This window comes from Brachypodium distachyon, chromosome 4, assembly GCF_000005505.3.
Source record: "Brachypodium distachyon strain Bd21 chromosome 4, Brachypodium_distachyon_v3.0, whole genome shotgun sequence".
NCBI classification, from domain to species: Eukaryota; Viridiplantae; Streptophyta; class Magnoliopsida; order Poales; family Poaceae; genus Brachypodium; species Brachypodium distachyon.
Window position 1 is genome coordinate 33189021 of NC_016134.3, and position 18655 is coordinate 33207675.

The window sequence follows — 18655 nt, forward strand, 5'->3', positions numbered from 1 at the left end:
GCGCCTGAGCATGCTTGGAGGTGCCGAAGTCGGCGTTGTGGAGAGCTGGGGGCGGGCTAGTGTGAGAGAGGAGATGATGTGGTTATGACTAACCACGTACTCGACTCGAGTATACCCGTTACGGCCCAGCTGGGGGCCCACAAGGAAGCCTACTATGACTCTAGGAGTCCATATGCCAAATCTTATGACTCAAGATAAGGAAGCTTAATTAGAGTAAATGTCTTCATTGTAACCGACTTGGACTCTACCTGAGATCTGAGTTCCTGCATATATAAAGGACCAGGAGGGGGAGCCAAGGACACCCAATCTAGATAGAAGCCGTCTAGATGCACTCGCCAGATCGAATCTGTGCATCTAGCCTCTGCGGTAACCCTTTGTAATCAACTCATCAATACCAGATCAGACAAACAGTACGTGGGGGTATTACCTTTCGAGGGCTCTGAACCTGAGTAAATCATGTTCCATGTGTCCTTGTTAGTCGACGAGTTCGCCAACACATACACTCGAAATCTTTCCTAAATATATGTCCACCAATATGTACATTGTCGAAGTCCCAACTTCGTCAGGAGACACATATATAAGAGAGAGAGATATCAGGGGAACCAGTTAAGGAATAAATGGCAGGTGATTAAAGGAAATGGAGGGGCACATGGTTGGTTACGAAGGTGGGGGTAGATCGCGGGGGAGTCACCTGGAGGTTTGGTTTGTTTTACCACTGCCGGAAAGGGAAGACCCCCTAGCAAATGCCCACCTTGTCCACCATCCAATTCTGTCCATGCCGGAAAGGGAAGACCCTTGTGGCCGCTCTCCGGTGAGCAGTTGAGGTATTATTGTGTTACTAATGCATAGTATCACTGCTAAAAAGTTATGATTTTTTTTAATACAATTGAGACCCTGAATAATATTTTATGTATAATGCATGCAAAGTATCAAATTCAAATTGATATGCACATAGAAAAGAAAAAAGGAAAAATCTGGGTTGTTAATGATGTCACAAAAAGAGAAAGCACACAATGCAAATTGCACGTCATACCGTTCATACCTAAAATTATCTTTTTGTTTCTCCACTTATAGATCAAATTTGGATTTCCCGATTACTTTGTTTTTTCCTAAGCTCTGGCCCTACCATGGAGTGACAGGAGTGTTTCCTATTGCCTGAATATTTAGGTCCTCTTATATTCAAAGGATTTTCATTGGATTCTAATCTTTTAGAAAAAAATTCTACGTGGATTGTTTGATCTAAAGGATTGAAAACCAGATGATTTCTTTCTTAGGATCAATCCGTACTAGATTTTATAGGAAACAAATCATTTATTCCAACCTCTTTGTGTGAATCATATATTTTTTCTATGCACAATCAAACATCATCCTATTCATGTAGTATTCAACATGAATACAGTACATGATATGCCGTTTTGATCCTGCATTTTGGGAATCATGTGAATCAAAGAAGGCCTTATAATTCCGAAAACCCCATCAAACGAATTTAAAGTGTAGGCACAACATGGACGTCAATAATCGACACAAAATGTACAGATAACAAACTTGTTTATCGTTTTACACAATACTGTTGCTTCACTACTTGCACACGAACCAAATACTCGTCCAGTACTTCACAAAATAAGAACATAAATATACAGCATTATATATCACAGAAATACATAATACGGAGTGCTAAGCAGTACGCAAACAGTCGTAGAATACCATAGGAGTGCTCTTAAGGCAGGTCCTTCTTCCCTTGGTCATGATTTCCGTCGGCACCGAGTAGGCTGGCTCTGCTAACTTCTGGTGCCAAACCTGCGGCTGATGCGCCTCCACCACGTTCACCTTGCCACGGCGCACTATCACATTCCCGCAGCTCCACACGTTGGCTTCGCCGCACCGGTCGACGCGCACGGCGCCGCAGCGGCTGACCTCCGCGGACCGGCACCGCTGGACGCCGAGCGCGCCGCACCAGTCCACGCGCGCCTCCCGGCACCGGCCCAGCGACACCTCGGGGCAGCCGCCCACGTCGGCCTCACGACACCGCGCCACGCGGAGCTCCCCGCCGGCGCCGTGCACGCGCGCGGCGCCCTTGCACCGCCGGATGCTCACCGCGCCACCCGCACGCTCCACGTCCGCGGACCGGCACCGGCGCACGCTCACCCCGCCGGCCACGTCCACGGCGCGCACCGCATCGCACCGGTGGAAGGACGCGGCACCGCAGGCCTCCGCCGACGCGAAGCCGCACCGGGCGAAGCGGACGTCGCCGCCCCCGCCGCCGCGCACGGCCACGTGCTTGAGCCTGCTGACCTCGAGGACGCCCGGGCTGGCCACGCTGAGCGTGCCGCCGCCGCTGCACCGGATCACGCCCTCGTGAATGCTCGTCTCCTCCGCGCCGTCGATCACCACGGTGAACACGTGGTGGGCGGCCGTGGCAGAGGTGATCGGGCCGACGGCCACCATTCTCGCTCTGAATTTTATATGTACTCCGTATGTGATCTTACTGGCTTGCTCCTTTCTCTTATCTGAAACTTTTATTCACTTTGTGGCGAGTCCTTGGAACTTCCAAGTTGAAGGTATTATAAAGAGGCATGTTGCTTAAGGGCTAAGGTAGCAAAGAGGTTAATTCCTGATCCCTCTCGGTCATATGAGGTGACGACGACTGATTGAGATCGGCTGTTTGCATAAACATTTATTGTAGAGTGTGTACGTAGCAGCTCACCAACCGTTGCTGCCCAACCGTGCACACTAATCGCTGGTTGCTGAAATGTGCAGGCTTCTGTGCTTTCTGGATAAGCTGTACAATCGACGGAAATACTTAAATATACATGTATATCAACAAGAAATTTCTTACACAAGCCAGTAAGGTTTACGTGCAAATGAATTTTAGAGGTATACATCAAAGTGAGATAGGACTATCGAAATGTATGTTGGATTTGTCCAAAGACCAGTCACATGAAGATGCACATGATCGGGAATTTATTTGGTCAGAGGCACCTGTCGTGGCTCTCTTTTTATTTCTTTTCAATAATTTAAATCCCACGTTACAAAAGCTAACCCTGGTGCATCTATATATACACCCAAAATCACCTAATGCTAATAGGACTAGAACTTAATGTGCAAAGCTAATTAGACTCGTATTAGTGCTACTACTCGAACTCAGGACGGACCAGTCCTAAACGGACTCATACAACAAGATTATTCTAACAATGTACAGGTCTAGCATATTGAGTCTGTTGTCTGCCCATCCTTTCACTTTGGAGATTAAAGTGATTTTGCATTTCCCTGGTAGAAATCGTAGATTATTCGCAATTAGGGTTTCTGCTTTATGTTGGTCAATTTGAAAAGCTAGGAATTTAGCCTTTTTTTCAAAATGTTTATCCTAGTGATCCGTCTAATTTGGTTTTCTCCATAGTTACTGAATCAATTACTGGGCGGGGCTTCAGAAATCAGGAGTTAAGGAGAAGATGGAGCTGGGGGCTCAACTTTTGCAGCTCGTGGCGAGACATGGATGCGTTGGCTTGCCTGACCAATGGACCTTGATGTTTGGTTGGACTTCATTTTGGTTTCTGGCCGAGTTCTGATTAGGGCAGTTCATACTGCCTATGTCGGTATGCTTTGGCATTTCCTTTCAGTTTTCAAACCTCTTCCGAACTGCTGAACATCAAACTTGTAGTTCGATTTCATTAATGATATACGGGGAATTTACACATTTCTCTCCTGACATGGATTACAAGTTAACTTAAACTTACAAAATTTCTCTCCCAGTTCGGGAGCAAAGTACCGAAAAGGAGAATTTTGGTGTGTAAGCAGCCGCGGGAGGTTTTAATGGGGGTCTGCTCGTGTTTCTTTTCTCCTCGTTGCGATCGGGGGCGATCCATGGGCGCCCGCCATCTTCCTCGACGATCTTCCCAGTTCTCCATGTAGTGTTGCATCTACATAGTTGGTAAAAGAGATCTTCTCTCTTTCTCAAATTTTTTGATGTCCATAAACAAAAATATTCAATCGTATTTATTCATGATTTGTGCAGTCCAGTTAAGATTCAATGAATGGCACAACCCCAAAAAATAAGTTAGGTTTCCATCTTCTTCTGTTTTGCATCCAGATGTCTAGCAACAAGTATGTATTTGTTATCATGTGGGGATAATGTGAATTATGATTGGTTACCTTAAGTTGGCAAGAAATTTAGAAACTTGGATGATTATGGGTAGTTTTGGGTAAACTAAAACTTTGTATACTAAATCAGCAACACTTATTATGAATTGGAGCCAGTACAAAAATGGAAGTAAAATTTGATGAGAAGACGATTTCATGTAGATAACTGCGTGCCAAGGAGGGTCGGCAAACGCCAGACAAGAAGGGTCATGTCACAAAGAACCCTCGAACTGAAATAAGAACAGATTGTCCAGTTAAAATGGGGTCTTTCATTGAATCGAGCGGCAGGAAAAAGTGAAGTGGTTGATCTAATAAGAGTGTTTGTATATGTTCTCAATTGAAACACAGTGCAAATTTCTATTTCCCGCCCCCCCCCCCCCTCTCCAAGTAGGCCTCACCGCATCACATAGGCTAAGATTAGCAGCCTTTGCTGGGCTGGGAAAGGTGAGACAATGCACAACCGTTGGATTGAGAATGGAGGGCATCCTGTTACCTGGTGACTTTGCTTTCATGAGGTCAATTGGTTAAACATAGTCAAAATACCCCGCCTCGCTAAAATAAGCACTACTCCTACTACGTACGTCAGACAGGGGATAAAGTGACTAAAATGAACCACTTTGTTTTTAGCAAATGAACCACTTAGATGACAAGAAACCGTATCTGGATGTACTGATGAAGAGTGACCAAAGCGAACCGAGAGTCGATTTTACTTTGTCAAACGTTTCGCTCAGGCCTCCCAATACCTAAAGTTACAGCGCCGTGCGCACGTCTGAGTCGAGGGCATTTTTGTCTCAGATATCACGACGGGTTAAACGGTTAAACCCCACCAAAACGTTTTCACCGCTAATCACTCTATGTCAGCAACACAAAACATTAACTCGGGCCTCGGATACTTTTGCCAGCCTTAACTAGAGAGAGAAACTGATGCTTTGTTTGCGTCGGGAGAGAGAGAGAGAAGGATATGAGCGACAGAGTGAGCGAGAGAGAGGGAGTCAGAAAGTGCAGTTGCCCACTCATCTCTCGCACTCGCTCTACGCCTTTTTATGGCAGCCTCTTTTGATCTTTTCCGCTTTTCTTCTTCTTTGATATATCCCACATCACTATAAAGCACATCGGCAGCACAACTTCTTTTGTTTGCTTCCGTCGATCTCTGCCCAATTTCGCAGCAGACCTCCATTGCGGCTGCACACATTTGTCCCCCATCTGCGCGTGGTCTCCCGCGGCCTACGGTTCCTGGGGTTTTACCGTGCTCCCCTCCGGATTTCCCTCAACTCGTGATTTGCGCTGTTCAAGAATGCTTTCCACCTTTGGGTTCCTGGTGCGCAATTGCCTCAAGATTTCCTTAGGAGCATAAAAGTGGCATCTCCAACAGGTACTTGATTATCTATTTCTTCAGTCCTGTTGCGTAACTAATTAATCCTACATTTTGATAGCTTCAGATCGTTGCTTCTCCATTTGCAGATTAGTACAGAGATTCTACTTCACATCTTGGGAACGGAAGAGCACTCCTCATCTCCTAATTTGGTCTTCCTCTTGATTTAGAGTTTTGCCAGCATTCTGACAAATTCTTGAGGTTCTTTGCTGCCTCTTCCCTTTCGATTAACCAAGCTGAAGGATAGTTCATCTTGAGCATATTCCTTTCAAGGGCTAGGTCATCTTTTGGCAGAAAAAGAGTTAGGTTGAGAAATGGCTGAAGTGAAGCCTGAGGAGATGGTCCATCATCCACCCATGGATCAGCTGCAGGGTTTTGAGTATTGCATAGATTCAAATCCTTCATGGGGTCTGTGACATCTTATCTTTCAAGTGTTTTTATTTTTGACGCATTGGTTTGTGTTGCCGATCTTTAATGTCTGTGTGTTGTTTCAGGAGAGGCAATTTCTTTGGGTTTCCAGCATTACATTCTGTCCCTGGGAACTGCTGTGATGATCCCTACACTCTTGGTTACTCATATGGGTGGAAATGATGTGAGAATCTCCTTTTTATTTTATTTATTTAGTTCGCTCATTCCTTAAGTCGGCACAATATAATCTAACTGCAAAATGTTGTTTGTTTGGTTACCAAAGCATGACAAGGCCAGAGTGGTTCAAACACTGCTATTTGTGACTGGGATAAAAACACTGCTACAGACACTATTTGGCACTCGCCTTCCCACTGTAATTAGCGGCTCATATGCATTTGTCATTCCAATCCTCTCCATAATCAATGATCGCTCGCTCAGACAAATAGCTGATGATCATACTGTAAGTACAATGATATTTCTGCATTTTTAATCTTACAAACAGAATTATGGAAAATTCAACAGACCATTCTACAAATGCATTCTTGTTATTTATCCAGCTTCACTTTTAACCTATTTGCAGAGATTCATGCAGACAATGAGAGCCATACAGGGTGCGTTGATAGTCTCCTCAAGCATTCAGATAATTCTTGGTTATAGCCAGTTGTGGGCAATATGCTCTAGGTACAAGAATCTCACACTTTTCATCTAACTGATGTATGATAGGTTCTTCAGTACATATTATGTTCAAGCATATATTTTCTTGGCTCATGCCAGAATCCTAGTAGCGAGCAAAAATTCATATGTTGCACCTGGTGGATCATTTGATAAATTTCTTGTGATTTAGCTTGACATGTTGGCATGTGTTGATATACTGGACCACATAGGCAATACATGGTTCATTTTTGTTGATTCTTTACAATACTATCCTGGCCTCTCTGTTATCCATTCACTGTACTTGTCCAACTGTCCATCAGTTTGAATAGTGGGGATCACTTTAGATAAAGTGTAATGTGCTGACATGTTAATCAAAGGGAGGGGAAAATAACCAAAAGTTGCTGGGACATGGTTCCTACCTTCGAATCCACGGCAAGAATAAAAACATTACAGTAGGACGTGCATGTTGCAGGTTCTTTAGCCCACTTGCGATGGTTCCGGTTGTTTCATTGGTGGGGCTTGGCCTTTTCGAGAGAGGATTCCCAGAGGTAAATGCTCTAGCGGCCTTACTTTGTTCTTTACACAACAATATCAGTCACTTCAATGTTTGGTACTCATCACACTGAGGAACATGCTCCCAGAAAAACAAATCAGTCTTACCATTTTTAAACGTTTTCAGAGCTGGTTTAGTTTACTAGTTATGGTACAAATTGTCTATTGTTATCAATGTTCATTTGGAGCATGAGTCTCTCTTTTCTTTCTAACAATTTAACTTTAACAACACTTGTCAATAAGGTAATTTTTTATGGGAAGCAGGAGTTCTCATAAAATTCCTGGCAGGACGATCTGCTGCTGTGGAGATAATTTTATTGATTAATACACATGTACTGTTGCACGTAGTACAAAAACAACAACCCTGCTTGCTATACGTACGACATCTTCTCGTACGATTTAGGTACGATGCAAAGCCGAACTAATGATTCCACAGTAAAATGGGTTTGGGATTTGCGCCTTGGAGAATTCGATGGAAAATCCAGTAGAAAGAAAAGGTGCCGTAATTTTGTCGTAAGCAAAAGGTCTTACACACATCAAGTTACCAAAAACAATTGTTTCTATTTGGTATTTCTAATTTTTCTGGAGAAACATTTAATGTCACTATAAATATGTTCCTGTATTTGAGTTTGCTATACAATTAGAAGGTTAAAAGGCATACATTAGAATTATTTGTTCATCTTTACTCAGGCAAGATCTTCGTACTCTGGCATCTTCTGTTTTTTATGTGGGGAAGACATCTAGCAGCATGGATTTTTGTTGCGCTTTACTGTGTTCTGAGCTAATTCATAAAGAACATTTTACAGGTTGGGAAATGCGTGGAGATTGGCCTTCCAATGCTCATCCTATTTGTTGCGCTTTCCCAATACCTCAAACATGTACATGTTCGGCATGCTCCAATTTTGGAGAGGTTCTCAATGCTGATCTGCATAGCTCTTTTCTGGGTATACGCCCACATCCTAACAGCAAGTGGTGCATACAACCACACTGCACTGCGAACCCAGATGAGTTGCCGAACAGACCGTTCCAACCTCATCTCTTCCGCATTATGGTTTGTAGACTGGCACACACACACACACACACACACACACACACACACACACACACACACACACACACACACACACACACACACACACACACATATATCCCTTTTTTTCATTCATAGTTTACATTTCTCATTTAAATTTTCACTATCATCAGGATAAGCATTCCATTCCCATTGCAATGGGGCGCACCAACATTCAATGCAGACCATGCATTCGGCATGATGGCTGCAGTGGTGGTGTCACTAATAGAGGTACCATCACTTCTGTGTTGAATACATGATCTTGAAGTTTTCTCACCAGCTTTTTTTTCTTTTCATATTTCCGTCTGATTTGGACTTCTGCAGTCAACGGGAGCATTCATGGCTGCTGCCCGGTTGGCAAGTGCGACACCCCCACCAGCATATGTTCTGAGTAGAGGCATCGGATGGCAGGTTAGTTCTGGTATTCTCCTATAGCCACTCATAGAGTTTTTCTCAATATGTTTAAAGTCCAGCAATTCCCAAGAATGCCAATTCGAACTGTCAGTCAATTATTTACAGTTGTACAACTGCTCAATAAGCACTGCTGACATTATCAGAAGAGAAATAACATAATGATTAACTGACTAATGTTTCTCCTTTTCTCCTCAAATATGTCTGCATTCAGGGAATTGGTACCCTACTGGATGGGCTATTTGGCACTGGGACTGGCTCTACAGTTTCTGTGTGAGTGCATCTGAATTTTATTCTAAGATCGTTCTGTATTGGCATGCCTAACATTATACAGAATGTTTAACTGCGATGCAGTGAGAATGTTGGTCTTCTTGGATCTACAAGGATTGGTAGCAGGAGAGTAATACAGATTTCTGCTGGTTTCATGATATTCTTCTCCATACTAGGTAACATTTTTCTCTAGGCAGGAACCTACATGACCGTTGGATTTTTCAGAGTTCTGATTATGTCATGGTTTTAGGAAAATTCGGAGCACTTTTTGCCTCCATTCCTTTCGGAATATTCGCTGCCATATACTGCGTTATGTTTGGTATTGTCGGTAAGTGTCCTAACAGGCAAAGTAAAGATGTTTTTTTTCCTTGTAGTATTTGAGTTCTCTTGATTTTGAATGTACAGCTAAGCTAATATTTTTCCTTTGTTGTATCTCCAGCGGCCGTCGGGCTATCTTTTCTGCAGTTCACCAACATGAATTCTATGCGCAATCTCTTCATTGTTGGCGTTTCGCTTTTTCTTGGCTTGTCTATACCGGAATACTTTTCTCGGTATTTGGCAAGTGGTCAACAGGGCCCAGCGCACACAAAGGCTGAATGGGTTCGTAACATTATATCTAGCATTTTATCCTCAGGACTGCCACACCCGTAATTTGCAATGACAAGATTGCAACTAGGCTTCATTATATGTGGACTCCCACAAGAGTACTGATTCAAAATCTGACTTTAAATGGCATCCAACAACAAAAAATCTAGCACAATATGGTGACACAATGTTTTTTCTAATGGATGGTAAAAAATGTTATGTCATATAAACTCATAATTTGGTAAAGAAGAAGATGGTCTCGCAAAGTTCATGATTTTCAGTGTCAGTCTTCCTTAAAATATCAATTATCTGCAATCCTGCATGCACGAGTCTCATCTACATCATTATGAAGTTGAGTTTGAGTTGTGTCATTACTATTTGTTGGTGCAGTTCAATGACTACATCAACACCATCTTCTCGTCCCCGCCAACTGTCGCCCTCATCTTTGCAGTACTCCTTGACAACACACTTGATGTCAGAGACGCGGCGAAGGACAGAGGGATGCAATGGTGGGCGCGGTTCCGGACGTTCGGAGGGGACAGCAGGAACAAAGAGTTCTACACCCTGCCATTCAACCTCAACAGGTTTTTCCCACCATCTTGAGCAGAAGCTTCCACGGTCCTGGTACTTCAAACGGAGTAGGAATGAAGCAATCGTTGCGCTTCAGCGTTGTTTGCTTTTCATGGAGTATCAGAAGATAAGCCGAGGCAACAGAATTGGCAGTTTTACAAGCAAGGACTGAGGAATTTCTCTCTGATCTGTCGATTGTAGATAGATTTTATTTTTATTTTTGCAAGACTTGGAATTGTAGATAAATCTTTTTATTTTTCGCAAGACTTGGAATATTAGAAATTCCTAATTGCTTGAAAGTGCCTATGCAGCCCCTGAGATGCGTAGTTGCTTTGTACTAGGCCCATATGTCAGCCAGTGCCCCCCCGATGGTTCTGTCTCTTCCCCATTCCTCATTCGGTCATTCCCCATCGCCATCTTGCCATCTCCTCTCCCGACCTGAAGCTCTCCCCCTCGCCGTCCTTGTTTTTTCTCTCCCCTTCGATTCCAGCAGCGATTCCGGCTAACTGGGTTTCGCCGAGGAGCAACGGACCCGCGCGGTCGGTCCTAGCCAGTGTCCAGAGTTGCGGATTCGGCGGCGTGCGGTGGCGGGGGTTGCTCACTGATCTCGAGGTGCGAGATTTTACAGCGAGGCTGTGGGGCGCGGTTCCTTCTGCATGTCGCACGGGGAGTTCGTGGGGGCTATGCGGAGGCGACTGCATCGCTGATTCCTGTTCTGCTAGCCGGAAGCATGTCTGCGAGTCACCTCGACCACCACGGGCGCATCGACTTCACGGGGTTGACGCATTCGACCACTGGTTGGGGGAATCGACTACGGCCTTCACATCTAGCGAGTTATTGAAGGTCATGTCCTTCCTCGTTTGTCCCCTATTTTTTGGGCATTTTTTGTTCGCACCTGATATCCTCTGTTGTTCCTCATCCAAGCAACACGATGTGCATGTAATATGATCCGTAGATCTGTTGCTGTAGGGGCTCTAACATTGCTTTTAGCGTGTTGACGAAATCGCCTATAAACTCTCATGTACTTATAAGTTGCTTACTAAAGTCCTATGAGAATGTAGTTTTTAGTGCAGTGTTGCTTGTTGGGGGCAGGTGCGGCCTTGTAGTTCGCTTTTGTAATTAAGCAATTTTTTCCGAGCAGCATGGCCAGAATCGAGCGCGGCGACCTAAGCAATTTTGGTGAGAGTTAATGATTGGGTCTTCAGAATCGTTTTAGCTGGGTTTTTTTGGGCGATCTGGACAATTGCTTCCGAAGTAGCTGCTGTGGATTTCTTGTGTCGTTTTAGCTGGATTTTTCGGGGCGATGTAGACCATGGCTTCAGAAGTAGTTCCTTTCCCTTAGTAGCTGCTTTGTTGCACGGGTGAGGCGATTAGATGTTGCTTCTTCAGTTAATCCCCTCCCCCCTAAGAGCACATCTATGTGTTGCTTTTATTTTTGGCCCGAGTAACATGGCAAAATGCAGCTGATGCAGATTAGAACATTATTTTTGGAGCCCGACTAATACTTTCTACAATTGCCAACTCTGGGTGGAGCTACTGTACTGTTTCAACATTTTATTTACACGGCAATTCCGGTTGATGCTCAAAATTGGTTAATTCGGTCTCCTTACATTTTTTGTTCCCTGTGTGTTTTTGTCTCATGTTTTATTTCAGCGGACATCATGAATGCAGTCGATGATGAGGCAGTGGGGGAGTGTCTGAAGAAGACAAATCTAGAGATTTAATTCATCGTCATCGTCGTACTAGGCAAAAATCTCTTGGGGTCAAACCCAGGCGCTTGATAATGTGGGAGAAATTGCTCCGGAGGGTGACTACATAGTGCAGGTGTGGTTTTTGTTCCCCAAAGTCGCTTTTAAGCCCTCTGTTAACTATCGCTATATTTCTGCCTTTTATTGGTTCTCATGGGATTCATTGTGTGCAGTCTCCCCTGGAGAACAATGAGATTGCTCTAGCTAATGGTAAACGTACTAGACGCACAGGCCAAGAGGTAATCACCCGCTTTTTTCATTTTTTTGTCTCAATATAGGCGCCTGAATATACATGTGTGTACATCAACCTGGGTTAGAGTTGCTTTTTGTTCTATGGTCTCAATATAGTTGCCTAAATATGTTCCTTTGATAAGCTGACATAGTTGCTTATTGCCACATAGTATTCTTTTTTCCAAGAAAGTTAAGCTCATATAGGTTCTTTTTCTAATAGCATATGTAGTTGCTTGATATAGGTGCATAGCGGTCAAGATAGTTGATTTTCTCTCTTTTTTCTAACACATGTGCCCATAATGTGGTTCCTTTTTTTTGTCCCATAGTATGCTTTTTTTCCTGATGTAGTTTCTTTTTCCACATGTAGTTGCTTGATATATATGCATAGTAGTCGATATAGTTGCTTCTTTGCTTACTGATACATGTGCCCACAACATCCAAAGTATTTGCCTTTTCTGATGTTTTTTTGCTATTCCTGATAGCATAATAGTTGCTTGACATAGCTGCATAGCAGTCGATATTGTTGCTTTTTAGTAACGACAGTGTGCCCATAACACCCATAGTATATGCCTTTTTCCGATGTATTTTCTTTCTCTAATAGCTATAAATAGTTGCTTGACATATCTGCATAACGGTTAATATAGTTGTGTTTTCCGATGTATTTGCTTTTCCTAATCATAATTTGCTTTTGACCCACCAACTTTTTTTGAATCGGAAGATGCTTTGACTAACCACACCATTTGATCGTAAGTTGCAAGAAGACTAACTAACTTTTGAATTAGAAGTTCCTGGGCTAAGCACTTTTTTTCTTAGAGAGTTGCTATTCTATTGATCAGAAGTTGTTTTACAAGCCACTTCTCCTCCTTTTCGATTAGATACTTGTTTTTCCTGATTGCAATTTGCTGGACTAACCACCTTTTTTATTGAAGAGTTGCTTGTGTATTGATCAAAATTTGTTTTCCAGCTGCTTCTCCTATGTTTCTTGATTAGATAGTTGCTTTCCTGGATGCAAGTTGCTGGACTAACCACCTTTTTTATTAGAGAGTTTGTTGATCTATTGATCAGATCATCAGAAGTGCCGTTCTATCAAGTTTGTACTGTCTGTTTTGGCTTTATTCTTTTGCTTCATGTTGCGTCAGGCATCATTAATACAATCTTCTATCGGTTTTGCCTTATGCAGGAAGACTGCCCTGATGTTAGCATTCTGCATATGCCTGCGTGACAGGCATCTCGCCTTGTAGCGGTATGTATCATGGTTCTGATCCTGATTACGTTAAGAAGTTATCTACTTAAACTATACCTCTTGCCGCATCTCTGGGCATCAAAACTTTTCACCATCATACCATTTAATAATAGTGATGGAGAAGACTACGCAGCGGCGTGCCCACCAAACCTTAGCCAGCGGCAACTCCGCGCGAGCGCATACGGCCGCGCGTAACCAGACGAGACAGCTGCGTATGGTCCAGCTACGGCGTACGCTGTACGCACATTAGCTCGTGTAGTCGCGATGCAGCCAGGCGTCCAGCAGCCTAGCCCAGCAGCGTGGTGCTTCGAACCATATCGCTTTAGCTTTTTTCCTTCTTCTAACATGCAGCGATATTTCACACCATATAAAATTAGAAGATCTGGTATGTACAAATTAATCGACCCACAATAGTTTCCCTATAGCAGGATGACTCTCACTCACACACCACATACATGATTTCCCGATTCTTACTCGTAGATCTATCAAACACTTAATTTGCCAGTTTATCCGCTCCTACTTACCTGATTGTCCACACCTACTTGTCAGGTTAAGTGTGCTACTTGCGAGGCTAACTATGCATACTCGTCAGGTTGTCCGTGTCAAACTAGAGACTTATCCATGCCTACTTGTCAGGTTAACCGTGTCTACTTGCCAGATTAGCTATATATACTTGATAGGTTAACCATGTCTACTTGTCAAGTTGGCCACGCCTACATATCGGCTTATCAACACCTGATTGTCATGTTAACTGTGCATACTTGCCAGGTTAACTGTGTATACTTGCCACGGTAACCATGCCTACTTGCCCGTGTCCATGCCTACTTACCGGTTTAGCCTGCTTGCCCTGTTAAGTGCGCCTACTTGCCAGGTTATCCATGCCTACTTACCGGCTTATCCACACCCAATTGCCAGGTTAACTTTGCCTACTTGCTAGGTTAACTATGTCTACTTGACAATTTGTACACGTCTACTTACTGGCTTATCCACACCCAATTGCCAGGTTAACTTCGCCTACTTGCTAGGTTAACTATGTCTACTTGATAGTTTGTCCACGTCTACTTACCGATTTATCCACACCCAATTGCCAGGTTAACCGTGACTGCTTGCCAGGTTAACTATGTATACTTGCCAGGTTGTCCACGCCTACTTAATTACGTTTTATATATTCACACTCAATTGCTAGGTTAACTGTGTCTACTTGCCAGGTTAATTAGGTATACTTGCCAGGTTAACTATGCATACTTGCCAGGTTGTCAACGCCTACTTATCGGCTTATCCTCATCAAATTGCTAGACTAACCATGTCTACTTTTCAGGTTAACTATGAATACTTGCCAGGTTGTCCACGCCTACTTACCGGCTTATCTACACCCAATTGCCAGATTAACCATGCCTACTTTACAGGTTAACTACGCATACTTGCCAGGTTGTCCACGCCTACTTACCGGCTTATCCACATCCAATTGCCAGATTAACCATGCCTACTTGCCAGGTTAACTATGTATACTTGCCAGGTTGTCCACGCCTACTTACTGGCTTATTTACATCTACCTTGCAGGTTACTTATGCATACTTGTCAGGTTGTCCACACCTACTTTGCAAGTTAAGTGCATATATTTGCCATATTTATTATGTCTATTTGACAGGTTGTCCACACCTATTTACCGACTTATCCGCACCTAATTACCAGGTTAATTGTGACTACTTGCCACGTTAACTATAGTTACTTGCCATGTTAATTGTTTCCAATTAATTGCCGGGTTAATTTTTTTAGTATGCATACTACAAAAATAGAGGCAATGTTTCACATTCTCGAATCTGCTGAGTAGTAGTAAATCAGCCAAGATAAAGGCCAAGACACTAGTATACTACGAACTCACTCAGCCGATCAAGACAACTAGCTAGCTCTAATCAGCACGTCGCACTCAGTCTCTTACCAACCGTTCGCCATGTGAATCCCAGTTTGAAGACATAGCCAGCAGGCAGCAAAACTAGGCCATCGCCATGTGAATCCCGCTTCGAGGGGTCCTGCATGCACGGCCACGACTACCTCCTTTCCAGTGCCTGCATGGCCAACCCGGGCGCATCAAAATCACTGTAGGAGAACTTGGCGAGACCGGAAAGGAGGTAGCGTAGATCGTACTATACCTCGTCGCTTCTGCTGCGTGGCGTCAGCGGCTGGAGGCGCTCCTCTGCGGCACCGTTGCATGTCGGCGGCGCATGGGACGTGGCAGGGACTGGAGGCGCTCCTCTCCGGCATTGGCGCATGGCTTCGTTGATGCCAGAAGAAATCGCAGGGAGATGACAGAGGGATGGAGGGAGAGGCGTCGCTTGTCCCTGCAGACTGATGCAGCGATGGCTGGTGGACAGCGTGCCAGAAATGGGGGGTAGGGGAGGGGAGACGGCTCCGTTCCAGCAGGCGGCGGCGCGCGCCGGGGGCTGGGAGAGGTCGGACGCTGGCGGCTGCGATAGGAGAGAACAGATCGGAGAGAAAGAAAAGGCGGGCGTTAGATGAAAAGAAAAAGGATCGGACGGTGCGAACACGCGCCGCTGGCTAAGAGAAGCCTGGGCACGTGCCCCACTTAGAAACTCCGAATAATGATATATATTCTGAGTTGGTCCTGCTTCTGAATTGCAGACAATTAATCCATTCACCAGGTTCTCACTAGGCAAATTTAGATAGTTCAACTGAAAGCAAAGCCTGGAACCTGTTTGTCAATTCTTATGATTTTTTCTGCAAAACAGACAACTAATAGTATCCACCATGTATGCTTGAATTACACTACACCTTTTGAACTTATCTTTATTTGCTTTTTTTTGTGCAGGTTACAAAATGATATATTCACAAAAGAAGATGGAAAATTATTGGTCAAGCATGGAGATCTTCGTGAAGAGTGTATACTATACGTGCAGTAGAAACTGGAGGTTGTCCTCTTGCAGTTGACATAAGCATAGATTTGGGTCCTTACTCCTCTGGAGGAGCTATCTAACATGTACAAAGCCGATTTGCTACTCTGAATCTGGAGGAGGCATTGTCTTGTTGAATCCCGCATTGGCACATTGGTTTATTAAACCATCCTACTGTACTGTACGTCTTGATGCAATTTGGAAGAAAAGAGTTACCAGAGTATTGTCAGCACTGGAATGCTTAGAAGCTTAGAAAATGTTCTGTGAGCTTTGTCTAATATTTGCTTTTGCTTTTTGCCTTCTTTTTTGCTTGCATGAAGGGGCAACTTTTTCTCCCCAACTTCTTATAGCCTAGCGAGAGTTGGCCGGATGATGCCGCACGGCCGCGCGACGGCGAGGTAGGCTGGAAGCACATCTGGGGATCTACGGGCCGGTGGGAGACAAAATAATTCCATTTTAGAAAAGGAGACAAGAGACTTACCGTATATGGGTGTGCCCTATGGGCCCCCTAATAGTGCACAAGCCTAGTGCCGTCCTTAGAAATTTACTATAGCAATGTAAGGCCTGCGCTTTCAGTGGCTTTGGCTGCACTGGACCAACCCCTCAAGAGCTTTGGGCGGCTCCCCCTCTACCCTGTGTGATGCCACCAACATGAACATCCAAGAGCAAGACACATGTTTCTTTAGCTCTGCAGTACCTAATTGACGAATTATCAATTCCAAAGAGGGTATATCAATGTATCATAGGACTAGGAGTTGGTAAATACAGTACGAACTGGAGTACTGGTCATACAGCAGCAATGATGCAAAGGGCATCTACATAATTGACTTCAGGAGCAGATGTAATAACCACGTCCTGCAATGTAACACCATGAAAAGAAGAGAAAGTATAACTAGCTTAGATCAATAGATTCTATATGCGTTTATGGAATGTCGCATGGCTAATGAAGACGATCTAAACTAATCCACTTATTTTTTTAACAAACAAGCAAATCCTCAAAACAACCGATGCGCCTCCCCCCTCCAACAAATCACCATGGATTGTCCTTAGTCCTCGCTATTTTTAGTACTCCGTACTAACGTGATAGAATATGCACGATATTCACGTTGAGGAGCTCGCATGCAGGACTGATCATGACGGTTGTGTAGCACACATGATGATGCAAATATCTAGGAGGATAGACAAAGAAGTCGCTAACATGAATGGCTAAAAATATCCCCCAGAACAGGAATAGCTGAATATATATATTTATTCCTTCTAGAATTTGTAAGCCGACCTTAGCTCAGTTGGTAGAGCGGAGGACTGTAGTGCGTTGCAGATTAATCCTTAGGTCACTGGTTCGAATCCGGTAGGTCGGATTTTTTAGCCACTTCTTTCAAGTCGAGAATAAAGTTTGATTTTCTTGCACTTTCTTGAAGTTCGTCCACAAACAAATGCTTCTTTGTTCATACCTTGTACACATTTATTTTTGAAACAGGTGTTATGCATTGGTCAGAGCCAAAATACAAGGTTACATCCGCTTGGATCTCACTATGCACGCAGGCGGTGATAGAACTGACAAGCTCTATGTCGGTAACACTAGATTACATAAACTCGTATGGCAAAATTTAGCCATTACATTTATGGCATCGCCTACATTTATATGTCAGTGACAATAAAGCTGCTGTTGTTTGGATTCCTTGGTGTTCCCTACCTACTTGAGTTAAATCTTAGGCTGGTCATAGTGCTAGTAACATATGTGGTATCATGAAATGCCATCTAAGCATCTGGTTGATGTGGCATATCATTAAATGAAGAAAGAGTTAGTAGTAGCAGCATAATACTGGTAACAAAACGATTTCCAAGATATGATGTCTTTTGTAAAATAATAAATGAAGGCACTGAGACTACGCTTATAGTATTATGCATTATGAAGGTAGTAACATAAATTAGTATGACCTAAAAAAACACAGATTAGTATCATGTACATGATACTACTTTTATGTTACTCCCACTATGACCAACCTTTGGTAGTTAGATGTCAAGAGCTAACAATAACTGCCATTAATATGCTTTCTCCATCCGCATCCCCTAATTGTAGATCTACAAAACCATACAAAGTCCTTCCCAACACACGACCCCATTTCGCCATCAGTGCATCTGAGCATATCTATCATGTCATTTTAGAGATCTTTACATTACCATCCACGTCCCATGGAGCAATGCATCCTACCAGTTTAGGTCAACAAAAGCTCATGTTTCTGTTTTATTTAGATACCTGTGTGGTTCATACTAAAACCTAAGAAAACTGGATCGAAACAAAGAGACTGAATCTAAATTAGGGGTGAAACCAGATCAGATAATTTCCTACCGGATCCGGTCAGATATGATCTAGGAAATGAATTCGTCTATCCGGTCGGATATGTATATCGGATAATTTAGCCAGATTCGGAATAGGATACAGAATCAGTACCATCCAGCATATTTCATATTTATTTCCGCATCCGTATTGCATCC

General features: G+C 43.6%; 2 protein-coding genes and 1 non-coding gene across 12 annotated transcripts; 2 read left to right on the forward strand and 1 right to left on the reverse strand.

Moving 5' to 3' along the window:
* Nucleotides 1-1485: 1485 nt before the first annotated feature.
* On the reverse strand, nucleotides 1486-2624 carry LOC100846457. The gene has a single exon (XM_010239755.3). The coding sequence runs from the start codon at nucleotides 2443-2445 to the stop codon at nucleotides 1675-1677; it is 771 nt and encodes a 256-aa protein (XP_010238057.1). The 5' UTR covers nucleotides 2446-2624; the 3' UTR covers nucleotides 1486-1674.
* A 2446-nt stretch (nucleotides 2625-5070) lies between these two features.
* LOC100846759 (nucleobase-ascorbate transporter 2) lies at nucleotides 5071-16391 on the forward strand. 10 transcript variants are annotated; one of them, XM_010239757.3, is made up of 20 exons: nucleotides 5071-5509; nucleotides 5599-5710; nucleotides 5783-5917; nucleotides 6004-6101; nucleotides 6201-6377; nucleotides 6498-6598; nucleotides 7044-7119; nucleotides 7930-8174; nucleotides 8327-8423; nucleotides 8517-8603; nucleotides 8818-8876; nucleotides 8958-9049; nucleotides 9124-9201; nucleotides 9313-9473; nucleotides 9849-10871; nucleotides 11682-11852; nucleotides 11950-12015; nucleotides 13188-13250; nucleotides 14569-14854; nucleotides 16078-16391. In XM_010239757.3, exons 3-15 carry the CDS (start codon nucleotides 5824-5826, stop codon nucleotides 10059-10061), a joined length of 1578 nt encoding a protein of 525 aa, XP_010238059.1. In that variant the 5' UTR covers nucleotides 5071-5509; nucleotides 5599-5710; nucleotides 5783-5823; the 3' UTR covers nucleotides 10062-10871; nucleotides 11682-11852; nucleotides 11950-12015; nucleotides 13188-13250; nucleotides 14569-14854; nucleotides 16078-16391. The 10 variants fall into 10 exon arrangements, with proteins under 10 accessions (XP_010238059.1, XP_010238058.1, XP_024318596.1 ...); XM_010239756.3 differs by having other exon boundaries at nucleotides 5789-5917; XM_024462828.1 differs by having other exon boundaries at nucleotides 5072-5509; nucleotides 5599-5917; nucleotides 14569-14678; nucleotides 14811-14942.
* Nucleotides 16392-17430: 1039 nt separating this feature from the next.
* On the forward strand, nucleotides 17431-17517 carry TRNAY-GUA. Its single transcript is given in 2 exon segments — nucleotides 17431-17467; nucleotides 17482-17517. It is a non-coding gene; the product is annotated as a tRNA-Tyr (tRNA).
* The last annotated feature ends 1138 nt before the right edge of the window (nucleotides 17518-18655 follow it).